This window comes from Anabas testudineus, chromosome 8 (assembly GCF_900324465.2).
Source record: "Anabas testudineus chromosome 8, fAnaTes1.2, whole genome shotgun sequence".
In the NCBI taxonomy this organism is placed as follows: Eukaryota; Metazoa; Chordata; class Actinopteri; order Anabantiformes; family Anabantidae; genus Anabas; species Anabas testudineus.
In genome coordinates, this window is record NC_046617.1 from 14,613,099 (window position 1) to 14,636,416 (window position 23,318).

The 23,318-nt window shown below is 41.1% G+C and overlaps 5 protein-coding genes across 7 annotated transcripts; 2 read left to right on the forward strand and 3 right to left on the reverse strand.

Moving 5' to 3' along the window:
• Positions 1-1,779: 1,779 nt before the first annotated feature.
• On the reverse strand, positions 1,780-3,334 carry LOC113155594 (methionine-R-sulfoxide reductase B1-A-like). Its single transcript, XM_026350326.1, has 4 exons — positions 3,107-3,334; positions 2,872-3,014; positions 2,615-2,729; positions 1,780-2,520 (listed from the first exon to the last, which is right to left on the reverse strand). Exons 1-4 carry the CDS (start codon positions 3,159-3,161, stop codon positions 2,489-2,491), a joined length of 345 nt encoding a protein of 114 aa, XP_026206111.1. The 5' UTR covers positions 3,162-3,334; the 3' UTR covers positions 1,780-2,488.
• A 130-nt stretch (positions 3,335-3,464) lies between these two features.
• Positions 3,465-5,373, reverse strand: LOC113155606 (methionine-R-sulfoxide reductase B1-A-like). Its single transcript, XM_026350337.1, has 4 exons — positions 5,219-5,373; positions 4,478-4,620; positions 4,209-4,323; positions 3,465-4,106 (listed from the first exon to the last, which is right to left on the reverse strand). The coding sequence occupies exons 1-4, from the start codon at positions 5,271-5,273 to the stop codon at positions 4,087-4,089; spliced, it is 333 nt and encodes a 110-aa protein (XP_026206122.1). The 5' UTR covers positions 5,274-5,373; the 3' UTR covers positions 3,465-4,086.
• Positions 5,374-6,254: 881 nt separating this feature from the next.
• On the reverse strand, positions 6,255-8,910 carry LOC113155530 (zinc finger protein OZF-like). Of its 2 annotated transcripts, none has more exons than XM_026350312.1 (2): positions 8,703-8,910; positions 6,255-8,140 (listed from the first exon to the last, which is right to left on the reverse strand). In XM_026350312.1, the coding sequence occupies exons 1-2, from the start codon at positions 8,884-8,886 to the stop codon at positions 6,948-6,950; spliced, it is 1,377 nt and encodes a 458-aa protein (XP_026206097.1). In that variant the 5' UTR covers positions 8,887-8,910; the 3' UTR covers positions 6,255-6,947. The 2 variants fall into 2 exon arrangements, with proteins under 2 accessions (XP_026206097.1, XP_026206096.1); XM_026350311.1 differs by having other exon boundaries at positions 6,255-8,142; positions 8,696-8,910.
• Positions 8,911-9,568: 658 nt separating this feature from the next.
• Positions 9,569-11,716, forward strand: LOC113155556 (zinc finger protein 260-like). Of its 2 annotated transcripts, none has more exons than XM_026350313.1 (2): positions 9,569-9,957; positions 10,292-11,716. In XM_026350313.1, exons 1-2 carry the CDS (start codon positions 9,765-9,767, stop codon positions 11,470-11,472), a joined length of 1,374 nt encoding a protein of 457 aa, XP_026206098.1. In that variant the 5' UTR covers positions 9,569-9,764; the 3' UTR covers positions 11,473-11,716. The 2 variants fall into 2 exon arrangements, with proteins under 2 accessions (XP_026206098.1, XP_026206099.1); XM_026350314.1 differs by having other exon boundaries at positions 9,569-9,948.
• A 1,346-nt stretch (positions 11,717-13,062) lies between these two features.
• On the forward strand, positions 13,063-23,297 carry LOC113155520 (testis-expressed protein 2-like). Its single transcript, XM_026350305.1, has 12 exons — positions 13,063-13,533; positions 16,467-17,761; positions 18,633-18,833; positions 19,241-19,520; positions 19,598-19,785; positions 20,284-20,484; positions 21,091-21,190; positions 21,651-21,783; positions 21,902-22,039; positions 22,162-22,371; positions 22,469-22,589; positions 22,695-23,297. Exons 2-12 carry the CDS (start codon positions 16,571-16,573, stop codon positions 22,839-22,841), a joined length of 2,910 nt encoding a protein of 969 aa, XP_026206090.1. The 5' UTR covers positions 13,063-13,533; positions 16,467-16,570; the 3' UTR covers positions 22,842-23,297.
• Positions 23,298-23,318: the final 21 nt, after the last annotated feature.

Genomic DNA, 23,318 nt, shown 5'->3' on the forward strand with positions numbered 1-23,318 from the left:
GTCAGTGAACTACACATTATTTCATGGCGTGCTTCACTGCGGTGGACAAGCAAGGATATTCTCGTTTTGGTTTTCATTCGTTTTATCTTTTTCAAACAAGTTGTCCTGACAGAATTCCGGCAACGTCCAACCTGTCCGGCCTTGAGTTTGCAGAACCTTCCTTTGATCCAAAGCGGAAATCACATTCCAGCATAAGAGAAGTGTTGTTTATCCTTTCTGTCAATACACAGAGGGAGAACAATGTTTGGCCAACACATGTACTGTGTCTGAAACACATGGATGGCAGCCCCGCTATGTATGGATAAAGACATAATCTATAGTGGTTTAGCTCACAGGCTCCCTGATCAAAGGCGTTTTCTCCATTTCTGCTGCAGTCACGGTCTCAGGAGCAGCACTCCTCACACAAAGTGATCACAGCTTTTGCGGTGTGTAAAGAAGAGTTACTGGATGACAGATGTTTTTAAAGTAATGCTACCTTTGACAATTTTGGATATAATGTCAATGGCGTGTGGACACAGAATGAGACACTTTGTCTTTTTTCTGTGGCTCAAAAACAGAAGCAGGTGCAGTGTCTGTAAACCTCCACATCCAAGCAACAGACTCACATACGTTACAATGAAAACAACGTGTGCTGTGAATGAGTCACTAGCACACATACTGTATGTGTAGCTCGGCCTCGAGGCTCGGCCTCTGGGACTGGGAAATGCTTTGGACTAGTAGTGGTTTAATATAATTAAGGGTGATGTTTGCTTACGAGCAGGATGAGCCCCAGAGGTCAGCGGAAGAAAAGTGTGGTTGCAATCTGAGTCTCTCTCTGTCGTGATTTTATCACAGGATTACCACTTCCTCCTTCCTGTTTGCTTCCTCTTGGCCATACAGCTGTGTTCCGATGCCAGCCAGAAAGAGTGCTCTTCTAGATAGCAAACAGTAATTACAGTCTTGTGTTTTGAGCAATTTCGTTTTCGTCTTTCTCTCTCACATCTGGTTTATCTCTGTATTTTAATCTGTCTGTTTGTTGTTGAGTTTGTCGCTCATCGTTTCACAGACTCCTCTTTTCCTCCTCCAGAGTTCATCCCAGAGGAGCGTTTAGTCTGAGTGATGTTATGACAGAAACTGCATGAGAAAGACATCTAATTAGTCGCAAGGAAGGTACGTCAAGGTCATGAGGTGAGGTCAGGGGCAACATTTACAATTATAGTCAGAGAGCTTTGTCCTGATGAAATAACAGTTTGAAGATTTACAGACTAAACATCACCATAGGACAAACACTGAAAGTTTATAATAAAAAAAACTCTCCCCGTGATTGTTTCTCGCTCTGTAATAATCACTGCACAAAGGCACATTTGCAACAGCTGCTCCCTCTGAAGTGAAGAGTTTTGATTAAAGACAAAACCATCATCACATCAAATGCACTAAATAGTCTGCACTTTGAATTCTTTAGCATTACAATCTGTGAATGTTTGCACTTCCTTTCTAAATCCTATGGCTGACACTGACGCTTTCATCTCACCCTCTCATCTTCTAGCCTTTGAAAGGATCGGCTCCACACCTGCTCATCCCAGACACTTTACCAGCACTAGAGCTATTGAACATACCCCCACATCCTCGCTTTGTTTGGAATTCCAACACTCTACTGGCCGAGAAACAGGTAATTGAGTTATGTAGATGCACAGAACACAGAAAATCCTCGTATCTTTAGCGTGTACTGGTGTAAATATGAGCAGATCTGAGTTCAAAAGTGAAATTTACACAACACAGCTGAAATAAGTCACTTAAGAGTAATGTAGAAATCTCTTTATTGTTGTTTGTTAGTTGTCTTTTATACAGTAAGATGTCTCCTCGTGTGTTCCATTGATGTACAGTACTTTAGATTCAGATCATCATCTAGGACATGATAATGGCCTCAAACATATTACCAGAGTCATAAAGAAATATTCTCAGTAACTCAACAACATAGAGGGAATTACATAAATGGCAATGGGACTGGTTAAATCCATATAACTGTAAAGTTGATTGATGAGTGAATTTTTTTTTTTTTTAAGCATCCTCACTTTACTTTTAACTTTTGCACATCACTGTACCATAACACAAAGAACAAACCACTGTATGTCTAATGTTTTATGGAAGTTAACAGGTTCATCGAAATCCCTTCAGGACCGATAGCCCCATCAACTGATGCAAACATGCAACTGCACTTTTGAAGAAAGATCTGTGTTCAGCAAAGATTCAGAGAAGATTATATTCTTTACTATTAAACATGTTAACTCTACCAGGGAACAACATCTACATTGTATAGTACAAATTATTGTGGCTGAACTTGGTTGAATCTTGTAAATGCATTTCATTGTTCAGGAAGGTTTTTCTGACCAGTTCATTCTTCTTGCTGTCTAGTGAGCCCACTTCTCTATCAGTGCCCATGGATCCATTAGGCTTTGTCCCAGAGCACGTCATCCACTGTGCACACCTTCAACAGCAGAACATTTATTTTTCACAGCTCATGTTTCTGTTCATCAAACTTTCCTGTGGAGAGTGAAGAGGTTGATGGTAACAGGTTTACGCTCCAGTGTCAGCACTGTACTATATGTTTGCAGGACAGAAGGCGCTGATGACCCACCTGTAGGGATGAACATTAGTGAGCTGCTGAATACTCAGAAGCGCGACAGGCCTTGTCTTGGTCCATCATACAAGAACTCATGGCCTAATCCATTGCCACACTTCCCACAACAAACCTAAAATATTAAAATCACACACACATTACATTAAAATCTCTACAAATAGCTAAGATTAACAGGTTCAGTTCTGTACTGCAGCTTGATATATTGTTGTTTACACCAAACATTCAGCAGTGTTATTTTTGTAGAGGATTTCTACCTTTATAGGTCCCCATGCTTCAGGGTGTTTGCAGACACTGTCCTCATGAATCGTCTCTGAGAAAGCTGGCCAAGGAGAAGAGTGCTCAAACTTTGATGCACTGGAAAATAATTCGTGCCCACATTCAGAACAGACATATATACCTAAGAGTGGAATAAAAAGCACCATAGAGTTTTATTTTTACCACAGTCGAACTTGTTGTTTACATGTAGCTTCATGCTCCTTTGCAACTCACCAGGCTCGAAGTGATTTTTGAATTCTTCACCACCAGAAAAGGAGCAATATGACATGATCTCCACGTCGTCTAGTGACGTCTAGTCAAGTTTATTTTACTCAAGTTTAGAAATAGATGTTTAGTTTAGGCTGGAAAAAAACCTGTCTGTCGAGATTGTGTGTCAACAGCTCTGCCCGTCCAGTGTGAGGCAAGATCTTATTCTCATTACTTCCACATGATGGCACCAATTAAACCACTAAACATCAGAGTCAGCGTAGAAGTATAGTACAGAAATTCACATTATTAGATAATAAGAAATACAAAACCAGGGGAGTAGAAGCAGTTTCACCCCTAATTCTAGAGAAATCCTCATTTTTAATTCTTATTTAAGTTGTTTAATATTTCAATTGAAAATATATTTATTACAGTTCTTTGCATAGTATTTAGAATTTTACATGAAACATTTTCAGAGTGGTGTAGCTAGCATGTAAATGTGAAAATATAATCTATATTTAATAATTTCCTTCATCTAGAATATCTTCACATCAAATAAAACTTTGTCAATTACTGAGTTTAAAAAACAGAATCTGTTCTGTAAGCTATTGTTCCCTTATGTATTTGTTTTTTTACTTTGATATTTTGGGAAGCAGTAGGAACTACAGGCAAAACTGTGACAGTAAATAAACAAGTACTAAGAAATAGCTTGCAGAATCATGAAAAGTCCCCATGAGAAACTACAAGTCTCAGTTCATGTAAAACTAACAAAGGAGAGACTGTGTAACCAGTGAGGTGATCCAGGTTGCTGAGTCTGTGATGATTGCATAATCAGGGTGCGATGATCATTCCTTTGTTCTTCCTCTCCGGTGAGGCCACTATTCATCAGAGTCCTGGTGGTCCCAGATTGGGCTTTGTCCCAGAACACTTCATTCACGAACCACACCTTCAGCAGCACAGAGAAAACTTCTACAACGCCAGCAACACTTCATTGTAACAGCTCACGTTTACTGTCCATCAACCTTGTCTGTGGAAAGCAAAGAGAGACAGCGACATGTGAGGGGTGTGCAAGAGATGTTTTCCACCAGTAACGACAGCCAGTCTTGTGTTACAATCTCACAGTTTGTACCTTTAGGGATGAACTTCAGTGAGCTGCTGAATATTCAGAAGCGAGAAAGCCCTTTGGATGGTCCATCATTCACAAACTCGTGGCCCAGTCCATTTCCACATTTTCCACACAACACCTGAAACAACACATCCCTCATCTCACATACTCTACATTCACAAATTCATTTATAAAGAGGAGTAGACAGCTGTCAGCAATCATTATAATTTATATATATGTCCATCATATATATTGTAATGGCTTCAATTAATAAACAGAGCAAGTAACCGTGCCTTATATGCTCCAGGTGTCTCTTTATACTTGGACACGCTGTCGTCACGGAGGGTCTCAGTGAAAGCTGGCCAGGGGGATGAGTGCTCGTACTTGGTGCGGCTGGAGAACAACTGGTGATCACACTTGGAACAAACATAAATCCCTGAGGAATAAAGGTTGGGAGTTCATGATTGGTATGCAACTTGATAAGTAAATTATTTTATAACAGATTTTAAATGACCTTATCTTCAGGTTTTCCACCATGTTAATACTAACTCACTAGTTGTGTTGACGTAGACCAGTGATCATATTTATTCTATTAATTTTATAAGTAAATTTATCATATTTACATTATTAGAATGCACTGTAGACATACAGTTTCTTCATCTGACGTTGCATTTGTACTTGTTTTTTCTGCTTTTTATGACAGGAAGTCTAAATAGTTAGGTAACCTGAACCTCAGCACAGGTTGCAAAACTTGACAACGTTATTAGTTAACAAGATTTTGTCATTAACATTATTCCAGTGCTTGTCATTTTATTTTATAGTGAAGATGTGTACAATAACAACTCATCGGCTTTTATTAGTAGCTACAGGAACATGATTATATAATGAAGTGCGACCTGATGCGACCAAAGTTATTTGGGTCCCATTGAATGGTTAGCTAACACCGACTAGCTAGCTGACATTAACTCCACTTCTGCTAAAAGTGCTAAAGCTAAGTTCACATAAAGTTCAAGAAGTCAAAATCATGTCAGTACCTGGATTAAAATGGTCTTTAAAGACCTCTCCTCTGGAGAATGAACAAAAAGACATTCCTCCGCTTTCACAGCAGCTAATGTGTTTAAGCAGCCTCTTCGCTCGGTGTCACAAACCTGGCAACAGCTAACGTTAGCAACTTGACTTCCGGTTTGGGTTTGACCTTCAAAATAAAACCAGAAGATTACATAGATTAAATAAAAAAAATTTAAATTAACAAATATATTAATGTTATAAATAACTAAAATAATTAAAACACACACTGTTGGAGGTGTTAAACCAATTGTTTACAAAATCTGGTCTCTCCTACAACCAGGTATTTCCCTATAAAAAAAATTACTTTTATAAAGTAGTCAATACAGTTTGATGGCTTGTATGTATTTAAAGCACATTTTGCTCATGCTGTAATGTTTGTCCTCTTGCACTTGAAGACCCAATGCTACAAAAAAAATCAGATCTATTGTAATAAATCACAAGACCACAGATGGATTTATGCAAGAAACAAAATAGCTAAATAAAATGTGAAACATGAAAGTAAATTAATTTGAAATCTTAAAAGCGAAGCTAATGTTAAGTTAGACCTTTTCTGTCTCAGTTTTAAATAAATCTTATTAACAGTCTAAATTAAAACTGGATAGCAAAGTTAGAAATAGTGTTGACAAGCTAAAAATGTATCATGACACTGTAAAATGTCATGCTTTTGTGTGTGTCGTTCTTTTAAGACCCTGATCACCAATATGAGTGTCAGCCTCTCTAAAATGCAGGGTTTAATTAGACTGCAGAAAACTAAAGCAGTGGATATACTGTATGCTGCCAAGAGCTGTTCGAGACACCAAATCCCATAATTCCTATAAAACAACTCAACAGCCTGCTGGTTTTTGATGAAGATGCTGCCAATTTTGTGCATGTTTAGAGCCACAGAAGACATTATATGACTGTATGCACAGTAATCATTCTCTCAAGTTAAGTGTATGAACATGTGGAGAGCAACTTAAAGCCCAAGACACCACCAGTAAAAGTATTGTTTTTTTTAACAGGGTATTCAACTTTATAATCCTCAGTGTGTACATTTGTTTACACCATAAGAAGACATTACACAGAACAATGTACAGAAATATATGAACTGTAAAAACAGAACAGCTTAAGCAACAACATAAGCAGAGATGCTGCTCTACACAAGGATACATTTGTTAGCATACAAAAAAGAATCAAACATGAGCCTAAAAGGATTCATGAGCATATTTAGACTATGGGGATTGTCTGATAACATGTATTTGGACTCTTGCAAGTGTTGAACTGCAGATACATAGGTAGAATACTGGGGCTGCTGGTTCCCCAGTTCCTCTTGTCCACATGCGGAAGTGTCCATGAGAAAGACGCTTCACCACAAACTCAATTACATGGTTACACAGTTTAAATAGCCCCTGTATGATTCTTCTTTGTACAACTATGATACTCCTAAACAGGTGTTTTCACTTACTTTGTCTGGTTGAACTCAGAACTAAGAAAGGAAATGTCTTATCCCAACCATCTAAAATATACGTAGGCTTTCATATTATCACAATGTCAACTGAAGCCAGTTACCACGACATTTACACAACAACATATACTTTCAGACATGACTGAAAGTAATGCAAGTATGTTTATTTAATACAAAGCTCAATGCACGCCGTGCATAAACCTTTCTGAACAAACTCACACAAACAAACCAATAGATTCATTTCAGTGTTTTCACTCAGCAGCTGCCTTTTCGTGACTTTGCAGGTGCACCTTAAGATTAGGTGCAAACCTATATTTCATGCTACAAATATGACAGGCGTAGAACCCCTTTCTTGTATGCGTCCTCCTGTGTCTCGTCATGTGTCCTCTTCTGCGAAAACACTTGCCACAAATATCACACGGGTATGGTTTTTCTCCTGTATGACACCTCATGTGTCTTTTAAGGTCACCGCCTGTATTAAAACGTTTGCCACACAGGTCACAATGATACGGTCTGTCATCCAAATGACTTCTTTTATGGCTTATAAGGTTCTGGCTCTGACTGAAGGCATCTCCACAAATATCACAGTGATACGGTTTCTCACCAGAATGAGTTCTCATGTGCACAACGAGATGCTCTTTGCGGTGAAACGTTTTGCCACATTCTTGACACCCGAACTCTGTAATGTCTGTGTGTGTTTTCTCATGCAACCGGAGACAACGGTTGCTGGCAAAAATCTTGCCACATGTGTCACAAAAATTTGTTTTTTTGTGACAGTTCTGCAAATGAGCTATCAGCCATTTCCTCGACTGGTATGTCATCCCACAAATGGTACAATCAGTTGTACTTTCATGTGTTTTGATGTGCTTCATCAAAGAGCCAATGTACTGAAATCCTTTGCCACACAAATGGCAAAAACTGCGGTCCTTCTGGCTTTTAGCAGAACGATTCTTGTAGGGCAATACTGATTGGTCCTTCTTATTGCCACGGCAACTTTGTCCTTGCAGGATCTTTCCTTTCATTTCCATTTTCATTATGTTTGTCTGTTCTCCTTTACTGTTCACCAACTCCCCATCACTGTAATTATCTTCACTCTGAGCTGCAGAGGAATCGGAAGAAACTGGCTGCATTTCATATAAGACGTGTGTCTCTGGATCATCTTGTTCACTTTTCATCAGTTCAGAAGAAGGAAAAACGATCTCTTGGGTTTGTCTGTCGTCCACATGTTCCTCCTGCTCCTCTTTTATGTTGGACATGTCTAAGTCTGTCTCAGCCAGAGAGTAGTTCAAGATATTATTGTCCATATCTGCCCTGGGTTGAGATGGTCCTTGGACCTCTATGCTCAGACTGATGCTCGGCTCTTCTGGTGTTGAGGGTTTCTGCAGCAGTGTGTGGTTGTGTTTGTCTCCATGGTCCACAGTGCTGTTAGCCTGTGGAAGATCAGCTACAAAGAGGACAGATACAAAAGTTACTCAACAGCGGGGAATTTATAAATAACAAAAACCCAACTGTTGCACTGTATATAAGTATGACACAAACACTTCCACTATTACTCATACAATACTGCTGAGTGGACTGTGTGTATGCCTGTGCATGCATAAAGGAAGAACAACATCCCAAGTTATTTTTTGTTAGTTTCTAATACCTGAGAGTAGTAACATCATGCCATATGACCAGCCAGAGAGTTGTTTCAAGTGACTGATTGTAATACTCCGTTAACAAGTACTAAGTATGATGTCTACAGTCGTTATCTTTACATTATTTAAGTTACACACAGAGTTCGGCCGCTTTAGGTACAATCTATTGCAATTGACCCGTGAAATTTAATTTTAAAGGATCGTAACTGAAAAGCATTATCCAGAGAGGTGTTTCTACTTTCTTAACCAGCCCGTCAAAACAGTAAAACTAAAATACTACTATTTTCATGAACGTTACCCTTTCGTTACAACACTACTGATGTGACCACAACACTTCTCCACAACACAAATCTGAAGCAGCCGTCAAACCTGATTTCTTTCTCAGCAGGCCCAGCTGATGTCGCAGGCTTTCCACCTCTTCTTTAGATCGACTAACTTCAGCCTCGTACAGAGCTAACGTCATGGTTTTCTCCACCTCTCCGAGGATCTCCTCTGCTGCTGCGTACAGCCTCTGATGGACAAACGACCTGAGCTGAAGCATCGTGGTGTCCATGTCTCAGGCACGACGCGAAAACAAGTGTCGAGGCGCGTGTTGATGACGTATGTGGTGACGTTGAAGCCTCGACAGTCGGCCGTACCACGTGATTGGGTCATTAATCATCATTATTATTTATTATTATTATTATTTTTGTTGTTGTTGTTGTTGTTGTTATGATACGTCAAATATATGAGGCGTTTGAACTTTAATATAACCTTTTGTTTTCATTTTTAAAAAATAAAATGAAACCGCATGAGGCCCAGCACTGTCAAAAGGTTTATATTTAATAAAAATTAGTAAAACATCAAAATGACAGAAGCACAGTCCCTTCAAAACCCTCACCCCAATTTCCTAGAAATGGTACCATAAAGACAGACACCTCATTAATAAGTTCTTAAGTTATTTGGCATGATAAACATTCATTTTATTATTTCAAAGCTTCACACACCAAAGCCATGCGGTTATTATTATCACTCTGTCTGTTTTATAGTTATTGTCTACTGTATGGTCCAGCAGAGCAAATTAAACCTTCAGTGCTTCATGAAGCTTCATCTCACCCTCACTACTTAATAGATATTATCACAGCACTGCTAATACTATGTACAATATTTTGCATTATACCGATTTTTATTTCAGTTTCATGTTTCGAGTTATGTTTTGCTGTTTTGTTTCTTGTATAAATCCATCTGTGTCCTTGTGAGTTATTGAGACAGTTGTGACAGGGTTGCTAGTGGGAGCTTTTATTCTGAACGACTCAAACCGGAAGTAGGGTTGTGTCAGCTAGCGGTCCACAAAGTGCAGCATTGACAGGTTTCAGCTTGGTTAGCTGAGTTTATCTTGTTGATAACCACCAGCTGCTGCTGCTGTTGATGTTTTCGCGTCGTGCCTGAGACATGGACACCACGATGCTTCAGCTGAGGTCGTTTGTCCATCAGAGGCTGTACGCAGCAGCAGAGGAGATCCTCGGAGAGGTGGAGAAAACCATGACGTTAGCTCTGTACGAGGCTGAAGTTAGTCGATCTAAAGAAGAGGTGGAAAGCCTGCGACATCAGCTGGGCCTGCTGAGAAAGAAATCAGGTTTGACAGGTGCTTCAGATTTGTGTTGTGGTCACGGTGAGTAGTGTAGTCGTAGCTGAAGAAGAAGAGCGACGTTAGTTCCTAAGACCCGGGAGTAGTGACGCCAAGTCACGTGACCGACCTGCGACTTCTGTGCACAGCGAGTAAAGTCATAAAATAGTAGTATTTTAGTTTTTAGGTGAAATACTAGACTTATACTCACTTCCTCTTTTAGTACGTACAACTGCACAATGAATGCATTCAAATACTGCAGCTCTGCCATGAATTTGTGTTACAGGTGTTATACAGTAGTAGTAGAAGCATTTGTATCATAGTAATATCTTCCTATCTGTCCTCTCTGTAGCTGATATTCCACAGACTAACAGCACTGTGGACCATGGAGACAAACACAACCACACACTGCTGCAGAAACCCTCAGGAGAGTCGAGCTTCAGTCTGAGCACAGAGGTCCCAGGACCATCTCAATCCAGGGCAGATATGGACAATGATATCTGGAACTACTGTCTGGTTGAGACAGACTTCAAGATGTCCAACATAAAAGAGGAGCACGAGGAAATTGTGGATGAGAGACAAACGCAAGAGATCGTTTTTCCTTCTCCTGAACTGATGAAAAGTGAACAAGATGATCCAGAGACACATGTCTTATATGAAATGCAGCCAGTTTCTTCCGATTCCTCTGCAGCTCAGAGTGAAGATAATTACAGTGATGGGGAGTTGGTGAACAGTAAAGGAGAACAGACAAACATGATGAAAATGAAAGGAAAGATCCTGCAAGGAGAAAGTTGCAGTGGCAATAAGAAGGACCAATCAGTATTGCCCTACAAGAATCGTTCTGCTAAAAGCCAGAAGGACCGCAGTTTCTGCCATTTGTGTGGCAAAGGATTTCAATACATTGGCTCTTTGATGAAGCACATCAAAACACACGAAAGTACAACTGATTGTACCATTTGTGGGATGACGTACCAGTCTACAAAACAGCTCATAACTCACTTACAGAATTGTCACAACAAAACACATTTTTGTGACATTTGTGGCAAGATTTTTGCCAGCCACCGTTGTCTCCGGCTGCATGAGAAAACACACACAAGCATACAAGAGTTTGGGTGTCAAGAATGTGGCAAAATGTTTCACCGCAAAGAGCATCTCGTTGTGCACGTGAGAACTCATTCTGGCGAGAAACCGTATCACTGTGATATTTGTGGAAAAGCGTTCAGTCAGAGCCAGAACCTTACAATTCATAAAAGAAGTCATTCGGGGGAGAGACCATATCATTGTGACCTGTGTGGCAAACTTTTTAACACAAGCAGTCACCTCAAAACACACATGCGGTATCATTCAGGGGAAAAACCATACCCGTGTGACATTTGTGGAAAGCGTTTTCGCCAGAGTGGACAGATGACGAGACACAGGACGACGCACACAGGAGAGAGGCCGTACGCCTGTCATATTTGTGGCATGAGATATAGGTTTGCACCTAATCTTAAGGTGCACCTGCAAAGTCACGAAAAGGCAGCTGCTGAGTGAAAACACTGAAATGAATCAGTTTGTTTGTGTGAGTTTGTCAAGAAAGGTTTATGCACGGCGCGTGTTGAGCTTTGTATTAAATAAACATACTTAAATTACTTCCAATCATTTCTGAAAGTATACGTTGTTGGGTTTATGTCATGTGGTTACTGGCCTGAGTTGACACTGTGATAATATGAAAGCCTACGTATATTTTAGATGGTTGGGAAAAGACATTTCCTTTCTTAGTTCTGAGTTCAACCAGACAAAGTAAGTGAAAACACCTGTTTAGGAGTATCATAGTTGTACAAAGAAGAATCATACAGAAGCTATTTAAACTGTGTTATCATAATTCAGTTTGTGGTGAAGCGTCTTTCTCGTGGACACTTCCGCATATGGACGAGGAGTTGTGGAACCAGCAGCCCCAATACTGTTACCTATGTATCTGCAGTTTAACACTTGCAAGAGTCCATTTACATGTTATCAAACAATCCCCACAGTCTAAATATGCTCATGAATCCTTTTTTACCTGTTTTACATTTCATATATTTTTGTATATTGTTCTGTGTTATGTCTTCTTATGGTGTAAACAAATGTACACACTGAGGACAATAAAGTTTGATACCCTGTTTTAAAAAAACTATTTCTGTGGCATTTCTGGTGGTGGTTCATTTACTTTTTCAGATTCTGCAATACAGACTGGAGCATCTAGACCAGCAGGCTATTGAGTCGTATTATGGGAATTGTGGGAACCTAAGACTTGAGAGCAGCAACGTCATTGTCGAACATCTCTTGGCAGCAGACAGTACATCCGCCACTTGAGTTTTCTGCAGTCTCATTAAAGCCTGACTAGTACTGCATTTTAAAGAGGCTTTAAAAAGAATCCATTTTAGCACAGATGTCTCATTAAAGACATTAAAGTAAGAATCATTTTATATTTTACATTTTATCAACAAAAAGCTCCATGCTCTGTATGTCCTAGGCTATAATAATAAGTGTGATTTCTTCTTCCGGGTTCTGACCAACAGATGGTAGATGTCACAGTGTGGTTTTTAAGTTATGAGTTGGACTGATGCTGAGATGAGAACATCACGTGTGTGATCCCACACACACCTTCACACAATCCTGAATCCTCAGTTATGAACATCTCCATAAAAAGGTTCATGTTTGACTAAAGTGCAGTTAAAAGTCAGATTATGCAGAGTCAGTTAGTCCCTCACAGACAGTGTTTAGGCTCCTTTTCTTTTAGTTTCACTGAAATGTGCAGAAGGCCACAATAATATATGGACTTTATTAAAGCAGAAACAGTTTTTGTCCACTCTTTCCTTCTGTTATCTGGTTCGCCACGCAGTCATAGCGTATTTTACCATGTTTAATGAAACCCTAAACCCCGTTTTGTTTGGGTAAAATACTGCGTAAAGATTCATGAAGAATTTAAAACTAATTTATAATCCGTATATTTAATGAAAATGTTCCATTGGGGTTTTAAAATAAGCGGATTTTCATCACTAACTCTCCTATGACTTTTCCAGGTCGTGCAATTACATAAGTCTGCGTCCAGGACTGCGGTGTCGGGGGCGCACGGCGGTGCTCGGTCTGTGTTTTGACGCTGAGCGCAGAGCAGAGAGGAGGAGTCGCTTTGTCAACTGTTGGCCTCTCAAATCTAATCTGGATTAGAGTTCAGTCCAGTCTACAGCCAGGACTCCAGTAATCACATTACTGTGTGTTTGGTTGACGCCTCTTCAGGCGGAAGGAAGCGGCGATGTCAGTCGGTGGCAATATTACTGATGGATTCACCTTACAGATAAACTATTTCTGTGACTGAGATCTGGGGAGGGGTTTGGTAATTCCGTGATGAAGACAGACTACAACTCAAACTGGAAGTTGACTGATGATTTGCTTGCTGTTGGTGGATGATGCGCATTTCTGTGTGCTGCGCACCGAACAATGCAGCATCCACGCCGAGCTCTGCAGCCCACTTGGAGCACATTTCTCAACAAACCGATGCCTTTTTACTACTGACGCTTCCTAATCTATGTCACTGATATCACAGGAGCTGCTGGTCAAACGTGCCAGATTCAAGTGAGTGCTTTTGTTTTTCCTTAATGCAGCAAAATCCTGCGTTTGTAAAGTGCACCAGTTCTTTATATTTAAATACAAACGCGCGTAAAAATAATTTGCAGCCAAGGTCAGAAAGAGCACGATTTATTTATGAATCTGGAATGTCTTGAAATTACACTGCCTCTTAGGGGAAAAAGTTTCAGGTCAGTTCTTCATTAAGAAGTGAGTCAACCTACAGCTTCAATACCGTTTCACATGTGATACCCAGACAAACACACAGCTCAGTGCCAAATGTGACAGTCAATCAGGGTCAAATGGTTGCTTAAGGACATGATTAAGTACAGGAGCTGCCTTGGAAATAAACGTCCTGTGGATAAATTGCGATGCCAGCCAGTGGCATGGACATGGTTTATACATGGTTTCCAACTGGGTTATCATGAGGGAAAAGAAAAACAGTCTCTTTTTTCTATCCAATTGTCAGTGTTAAGCCCAGATAGAGAGGCCAAGAGAAGGACAGAGTGAGAAAGAAAAGATTTTTTGGCAGGATTAAATCCCATGCCGCTCACATAATTTATCCATTTCTATTTAATGCATTTTAGACTCTTGAAGCTTCCTCTCCCAGCATAAGCACACACATTTGTATATGTGTACATATAACATTCCCATATCACCTGCAATTTTAATGACCACCTAAAAGGAAATGAATTGTTTGAAATGAATAATTTTGAGGTATTTAAAAAACAAATACTGTAAGAACACTTTTCTGAATGGCCTTTTATCTGATGTTATCAAAATCTCCATTCACAAGTGGAGGATATGAACTACAAATCAATTCATACAACCATTAAATGAAATCCTGATGTAACCATTCATGACTTTAATACGCCACAATCTGTGGAAAACATCAATACTAAATCTATTTAACTGCATCTGATTGCTCCTCTTTCTTTTTCTTTCACCCAGGTACATTGTCCACAAGGTGTTTATTACAGATCCCAGCACTGGGCATCTCTGGTTTATGTGTATAACAACATTTAACAATCCTTCTTTTGCCAACTATAAAACAGAAACATCTGCTTTACTTTCCAAGATACATATCCCCTGAACTCGTGCATCAGGCCACTGGAGGTTAGACTTTTTTTTCTTCTTACTTCTGCAGAATTACGTACACACTCCTGACTGGAAAGCTGCCAATCCATGCTGCGTCCATATTCCATTAAGCAGGAACGGTTTTCCTCTCTCTGTCAGCATGAACTGATCCAAATCTACTCACAAGCAGAAATCGATTAGGGGACGTAATGCGAGGCTGTCTGGAGCAGGTTAAGCACTGCTGGAGCAGCAATTTTGGTTAAATAGATTTGACAAACAGCCCAGCAGGTTGATGCTAAACTATATATTTTTTCTATGAACAGTGTGCAGAAAAGTGGCAGCATAAGGTGGGGGCTGATGGTAATGTCAAATTGTGCACTACATGGTAACAAATGTGTGATCTTGAAAATTGGTTTCATCCAGGACAGGGCTGCAACAGCAGGTCGATGACCACTCATCATTCAAATATTCTGCTATTGTTACATTTTCTGTGGCTGCTTTTTATGTTAATCTGTGCACCAGGTGCCATTTGAAACACAAATTAGTACAACTAATGACAAAAATACTCACCTTTAATTAGATTCTTCTGTGGCTTTAAACTGCATCTCAAAGTTGAGAATGAACATTCACATTCAACAACATGCTTCTTGAAGATATTTATCAGTTTTTCTATGCAGCATCTTCTCCACAATTACAATTTGTGTTGCTCATAAAACCAGTTTTGGCTAGTGTATCTGAAAAGGTGCTTAAAATTCAATAACACTGATTGCCCATTCATCAGATTTAATTCATGTCCTGAGTGTCTTAAATTCCCGTTGTAAAAGCCTCTTTAAAATGGAGGATTACAGTTAATCCACTCTCTGAATCGTATTGTAGTTGTTGACTATCACTGAATTGGGCTGTGCAGCAAGCCTGCCATGATACGTGTCAGTGGCTGTCACATGTAAACAAGCTGTGAATAGCTTGTTATAGATCCATATGCTCTCAAAGCCCTTATTTCCCCAGGGAGTGTCTAATTGTTGTGCTGTAGAAGGTATAATGGACAGTGCTTAGGATCTGCTTGGAAAAACAAACAGTAGTAGCTCGTTTTTCCAGTTGTATCCCTGAGCTTCAGAGTTCTTTTCCTGAATAGCAGATTATTTGTTATGTACGATGTTGTGTACTTTGTGTACAATAAATTAAGTTTAAATGAAGGTGTGCTCACATAAATACTAATAGTTAAATGCAGTACTTTGAATTTTGTGTTTATTTAAATCTGATTTTCTATATGTGATTAGTATGTTTTCACTTTCATCATCCAGACACAGACATTCTTCTGTATTTCACTTCCATCAAATATCAGGTAGCTGCAACAAGTACTGCTGTGATGTAGACATCATCATCCTCAAAAATGTACTTACAAGAACCAGACAAGCTGCGCTGGACAAGATCCTAAACTGCTGAGATTAGGACCAGTGTGTCAAATTAGCATGAGCAGCCTTATGGTTCATGGCTAATGGATTGGTTCATCTAATATAGGATTAGTTGCGGCTCGCCACAGTATCCTTAGATGATTCCAGAAACAAAGCACTCATCCACTCCTACCTTTTCTTAAACTGTATGTGATTTGACAGCACACGGAGAGTGAAAAGGTTTTCTTGTATGCCTGCAGACAAACAGCAAAAATGACAAAAGAGAGAGCACAGAAGAGAGCAGAAAGAAATATCAAAAGGTGAAGAGGTAGGAGGAAATTACAAAAGTGAGGCAGAGGAGGGAACATGAAGGAAGGAAACAGGGTTAGAGCAAATGTTACACTGTCATTAAAATCAGGTTGCTTTGTTGGATGTGTTTAAATAACCACATTTCTTCTTGTTTTTCATTATCAGCATCCAAAATGATAAGCTACCTACTGAGGATGTTATCAGACTACATGCAGTTACAGACTACAATTAGTCAACCACATTTTCAAAGCTCCTAGTTCAAGGACAACATGGAGGAGAGCAAGCTCATCTTCAGCCTGGACCACCACGATGAGGGTCCCACCGTGGTTTTCTCCAAAGACAAACCACAAGATCTCAATCTGGGGATGGATTTAAGCGTGAGCCAAAGCCACCGCTCTCAGCCAACCCTGCTGCCTCACTCCCCTTCCTCACCAGGTTCTTTATCTGATCTGTCAGGATCATCAGCAGACCTGTTTGTTAAAATCAACCTCGTGAAATCCTCTTCTACAGAACTGGAGTCGAGGGAGAACAGCTCTTTAAGAGGCAAGCCTCTCCTCAGCTTGGTCAAGTCACTGAGCACGGATATCTCCCGCCGTGTTGAGCCAGAGGACAACCTCTCCAAGTCTGACTCCAGGCTCCATTTGCATCCCTGGAAGCACCTTACCCAGCCAAAGATCCCAGAAGCCAGACCTGAAGCAGTAGGACTGAATGAGAGCGACGACTGGGCATCACCTCCCTCCACAGGCAGCATGTCTCCCACTGAACCTCGGGGCAGTTCACTGATAGCAGAGCTGGAAGACACGCGGAGGAAGTTCTCTGAGGCCATGCAGGATCCTCTGAGCATGCTGAGTAAGATCATCGGAGATGAAAGCTCCGGGAGCCCTAAGCAGGGGAGGGCTTCTGGTGCAGGAGACTCACCAGCCTCCCAAGGCAGCTGTGACAGAGAAGGGAGCAGTGATGATATAGAACTTAAGTGCCGGAGGAGGACTGAGGTTGAGCACAGAGGCGTGTGTGACACTCCTCTGAGAAGACAAAACAGTCCTGTAATAAAAACCTCTGGATCCCAAGAACATCATCCCCATGGCAGAGACAGCCAGTTTGAGATCTGCACATATGGAGACATGATTCAGGTGGTGGAGCTCCAGAATGGATCCAGAGGGGCACAACACAAAACGTACACCCAGTATAGACACACAGTCCCGGGCTCATCACTGCCTCTTTATTGGCTCTTCCTTGTGGGCCTTTTAGCGTATGGTTTCTTCGTGCTGCCATTGCCCCCGTATGTGACGAGTTTGTCTGTGGGGGTCGCATGTGGCTTTATATTGGGATTAGTGGTAGTGTTCATGTTCGCCCCACGACGCTCAAATGCCAGAAGCAACAAGGGCTCTCGTTTCAGCAAGTCCAGAATCCAGGGCATGGATGAGCTGGATGGAGAGTTCACAGATGGAGAAATCCTGGAGGTAATAAATGAGTAAAAGAAGTGACAAGTACAGTGTGTCATCTGTACCTAAGCTGTCTTTAATTTAAAAATAATATTTTAATTGGCACTCATTGCAGATAACACTTTAACACTTTGGCACCACTTGATAGTAATAACGTTAAATGTTATACCTGCTAAATCTTTGTACCTAACTATTGAATTCAATTTTATTTGTATAGCGCCAAATCACAACAGAACACACTCACACATCACACAGACAACTACAGCCTCAGAAAGCCACTAGCGTGGGTAAAGCTTTCAGTTGCAACTGATTTGGCTACATGTAAATTATCTTCCAGATCTAATGTCTATTGTGTGGTATGTGGATTCAGAACAACCAACATTTGAGGATAGATAGCACTAAAGATGAATAGTGCCGTCAATGCTGCTTAATGAAAAGAGGTAATTACTATATAAGAAACTGCTCTCTGGCATAGCACAGTCAGCGCTTAAAGAGAGGGTTAATTTGATAATAGCCTTCTTAAAACACTTCTTGACAGCTGTGCTGAGAGAGTGGCTGACTCAATATATGCAAAGTTAGCAGGTTAAAGTAAGATTACGTTTATTAGGACAGAGGAATTGGTAACAGCAGGCTGGGGGCTGTTTGAAAGACATGTCTACACTGTTAAATGAGACAGATGTAGTCTGCAATGGCTCATGTTTCCCCTCCTGCTGAGCTGTATTGTCACAGTTTACACCACTCACTGTGAATTTCATTAGACTGAGTAGATAGATAGATAGATAGATAGATAGATAGATAGATAGATAGATAGATAGATAGATAGATAGATAGATAGATAGATAGATACATAGATGTGAAGTGATTTGTAACTTGCATAATTTTTTTCCAGGGCTGGATGAATGAAACACACAGCTACGACCCTGAGACCTTCCATCCTTCTGTCACACACACTGTCCATGCAACACTGAAGGGCAGCTGGCTGCGTCTGGCATATCCACGTGCCAATATTCCCCGCTGGGCAGCATTTGATGAGGCACAACATGAGGCTGTGTTTTTGCATTCACGCACTTATGAGCTGGCTAACTGTAAGGTCAGTGTGTCTGCAAAAAAAAATAAAAAATCTAATTTCTGGGTCCCAGGAGAGCAGACCTCTCAGACGGGGCTAAAAGAGAAAGGCAAGATGACCTCTCTTGTGAACTCTTCACTTTCATCTCTCTCCACCCACTTTGTCATCTAACACGGAGGTGAAAGACCAGAAGCGTTAGGAATGAAGTGATGATGCTCTGGATAAATTTGACCCCACTACTATACCAGTGGCTTATTGAGGCAGGTCACAGTAGCTTTGAAGAATAACACTATCACACAGTCTAATTAGTGTGGCTAGTGCTTTGGTAATAGTGACCAGCCAACACAATGTCTGCCTGCCAGCTTCTGTTAAAAAATGTAGTTAAAAATTAAACTGTTTGTCTCAGTCTTTACTATTAATTTTCATCCCAGGTGTCTCTGTTACCTCCTGGTTTGGCCCGTAAAAGGATGTGGAACAAGAAGTACCCCATCTGCATTATTCTGGCTGAGGGGGAGGTAGGGGAGGAGAGTCTGATAGAAGGGCAGGAGAAGGAAGAGAGGGTAGAGAGGCACACTGTACTGGACCACCAGCTTCCTGTCACCCTCTACCTGTTTGGGCGCACAGGAAGAGAGAAAGAGGAGTGGTTTCAGCATTTCCTGTTTGCTTCCCGGGCGGGAACCAAAACCAGTGTGAGGGGTGAGGAGGACACAGGTAAGAAGATGTCATGGTTCAGGGCGATTCGGGTCAAATAAGCTGTACGACGTACCTGTCTTTCCTCTGTCACTCAGAAACCCCGTCTGGTGGAGATGCTGTTAAAGAAAACACAGAGGACCTGCAGGACTTGCCAGGAGCTGTGAAAACAAGAACGCTATCGGACTACACTACTTACATGACTCAACTGATTGCGACAGAGAGTTGCAATCCCACCCCCAGCCCCTGCCACAGTGACAAAGGAAGCCCAACAACCCACAGGAAGGTGTTTGAACAGCACACTTTTTTAGTTTTTAGATGTAGCATCCTTTCTAGAAAGTAGTAGCACAGAATTTAAAACGTCCCTATGCGTGTTGTGCTAACTCAGTTAATTTTACCTCCACTGATCAGTGTCAGGCAACATCTGTTCCATTGTTTTGCTATGTGTTCAGATCAGTCTAGGATGTAGGATGCTGACTCAGCCAAACACACCCTTGCTGACTAGACCAAACATCAACGTACAGAAATATCAGATTTCACCTAGCTGGAAGGATATTAATAGGAAAAGAGTGTGGTGCATCTGCAGCATACATGACTTACCTGCCAATTCTATTTTGAGGATTTTGGGGTTTGGTATCATACCAAAGAGACAGAAAGAGAAAGATGCAGAATCTGCACGAGAGTAAAAAATGTACCTTGCATCGCGGTTCTTTTATGTGATTTAATGTTTAAAGATGCTTGTGCTAACATAATATAACATATATTCCTCCAAAATAATCTGCAGAGTCAAAATGAAGAGCAAAGACCTGGAAGTCGGTTAGGAGCTGAGTCCAGTGCAGATTCTGGGCCAGCAGGGTGCACTGTCGAGAGTCACCCCACCTGGGTGAACTCCTTAGTGGGGAGGATCTTCTGGGACTTTCTGCGGGAGAAGTACTGGACTGATCAGGTGGCGCACAAGATCCAGAAGAAACTCGGCAAGATCAAGGTGAGCGTGGATGCAATGAATTTTTCTGAGGACAAAGTGCTGATGGTTGTTGTTCTTTTTATATTCACCATTCATATTTACACCATTATCACAGCATCATCATGACTAAGGACATGGAACCTACGATCATAGTAACTGTGTACTGTGGGTCACGTGATGTGACCTGAACTGTAGTGCTGGTTTGTGCACAAGGTCAAAAGAGGTGACACTGGGCACAGCAGCTCTCCTTTCTCTCTTCTCTGTGTGTGTGTGTGTGTGTGTGTGTGTCTCAGAGTCTGCTGAAATCGCTCTTATTGTCAGGTGGTGGGTGTGAGTGCAGGAGAACTGATGCACTGCAGCATAGCATTATTCATTTTGTGTTCTTCTCTTTAACACACCATCCTTTTTACTCCTTTACTCCTTCACACACACACACACACACACACACACACACACACACACACACATGCTCGCTGGAGGGTAGAATTATTTGGTCATTTGTTTGAGGCAATTTGCTGCCTGTGTGGGTCTCTCTAATTTTCAAAGCCAGAATTAATTCAAAGGTTTCTGTGCATGACAAGAGCACATCATGTTTAGAAATTTAAAGTGCTGTTTGTGTCATTACAGTTGCCATATTTCATGAATGAGCTGACGCTCACTGATCTGGACATGGGTACCTGCTTACCTCAGGTCCTCAGCACCTCCAAACCTACACTGGACCGCAGAGGTACAGTATGTGTATGTATGTCATTATTACCTGTACTCTCTTTGTTCTTATTTATTTTTTCTCTATTGTCTGTATCACTATTCACATGGAGGAGTCACCTAATCAGGTTTACTGAACAATCCCTATTCAGATCATTCTCTCAGTCACATTCCTGCATTCACTTCAGGCCATGATCTCCTTTATTTAATTACAGAGTTTGTGCCCGCTGCCCGTGCTCGCTCTCAAAGCTTTAATTTGTGTCCTGCTGAAGTGATTAACAATCCTCTTAGCCTTGACTAAGTTCAACCAGCAATAACACCCGTGAGCTATCCTCTATTGGTCTAATGTGCCCTCTGCAGTGACACTGTGCCAGGCCAGCTCAAGAAGAGATGTTGGTTCAGAGGCTGAACCAAACTTTAGGTCAAAGTATATCTAAAATTAACACTTTGTGTTTGCTGAAGTACCTCCTTCTGTCTCCAAGGTTTGTGGCTGGAGCTGGAGTTGATGTACACAGGCTGCCTTCAGATGACGCTGGAGACTAAGATGAACCTGTGTAAGCTGGGTAAAGAGGGAGAGGATGAGTCTCACAATGTTCCAGAGACCCAAAAAGTAGGGTGAGGCCCATTTTAGTTTCATATAGAAAAAAACAGCCTGGACGTGGGCATTCTCACGTGTTTGTGGAGAAATGTGTTTTGTACTTGGCATTAAGAGATACCTCTGCTGTGTTTTTAGCTCCAAACCTAGGCTGTGTGTATTGGCTGATAGTGACGAAGAGTCATCCAGTGCAGGCTCATCTGATGAGGAGGAAGTCCCTCCATCTGAGCCACAGGGATCTGTGGGAGACAAGACCACAGTGGTACCTGCTGATGGGTAAATAAAATTTTAAAAAAGTTTACTGGCATTTTCCACCACAGAGATCAAATATAACTCAATAACAACCCACTCCTGGACTTGATGGACTGAATTCCACATTTGTTTTCATTTTTCACCAGACATGCAGGTGGCAGCACAAGTAGGAAAATCCTGAGATTTGTAGACAAGATTGCAAAGTCTAAGTACTTCCAGAAAGCCACAGAGAATGAGTACATCAGAAAGAAGATAGCCGAGGTGTCCAATATGCCTCTAATGCTCAGCGTAGAGGTCCTGGAGCTCTCTGGTACACTGGCCATCAACATCCCACCTCCTCCAACTGACAGGATATGGTACTGATGTTCCTTGTTCTTCTTGACATAGCTTCAAAGTGTAGTGTACTCCTGTCAGATCAGTTATATCTTGGTTATTTCCAATGTTTCCTTTCAGGTACAGTTTCCGGGTGCCACCCAGGTTAGAGCTTCATGTACGTCCCATGCTTGGGGAGAGGGAGGTCACCTTTACTCATGTCACTGAGTGGATAGAGAAAAAACTGCAGTGTGAGTTCCAGGTGAGTTCATTCATGAATCAGTTACAGCAGACAGTTTCTCTAACTTATAATTACTGCCATTGCTAATTATTAAATGTGGTTTTATTCATCTTTGTTGCTAAACAGAAAGTGTTTGTCATGCCTAATATGGATGATCTGTACCTCTCCTTGATGACATCTGGCCTGGAAAACCCACCTGCATCCCACAATTCTTCAGTCCAGTCTACATCCCAACAATCCTCCATGGAGTCGCAGGAGTACATGTCAGAGTAGCACCCCCTGAGGCTCCAAAATGGTAAATTTGCTGCAAACAAGGCAAATATGCAACTGTTGGTCATGAATCTGTGATGGATTCCTGTTTGTTACAACCAGTGCCGGATACAGTAGATGCCTCCAGAAGGCATGCTGAACATGGCAGTGACTGTGAGAATGGTGCTATGGGGCCCCCTACTGTGAAGAAAACGGAACTGTACCTAACACCCTGAGACCAGTGACAGCACAAACATTTTATGTCTGTACTGGATGTAAAAAGTGCATTTGTTCACCACTGTCTTGCAAGAAGGCTGCTTGAACAACCTATCAATCAATTCATTCATTTTCTAATCCAATGATTGTGTTCAGGATCAAACAAACAAATGCATGTAATCTCTGAACAGTGTTCATATGCTTATGTATTGTCAGTGAACAATAAAACCCGTTCACAACTGTGTAAACGCACACAAACACATCGCGTTTATGGATCACACAGAT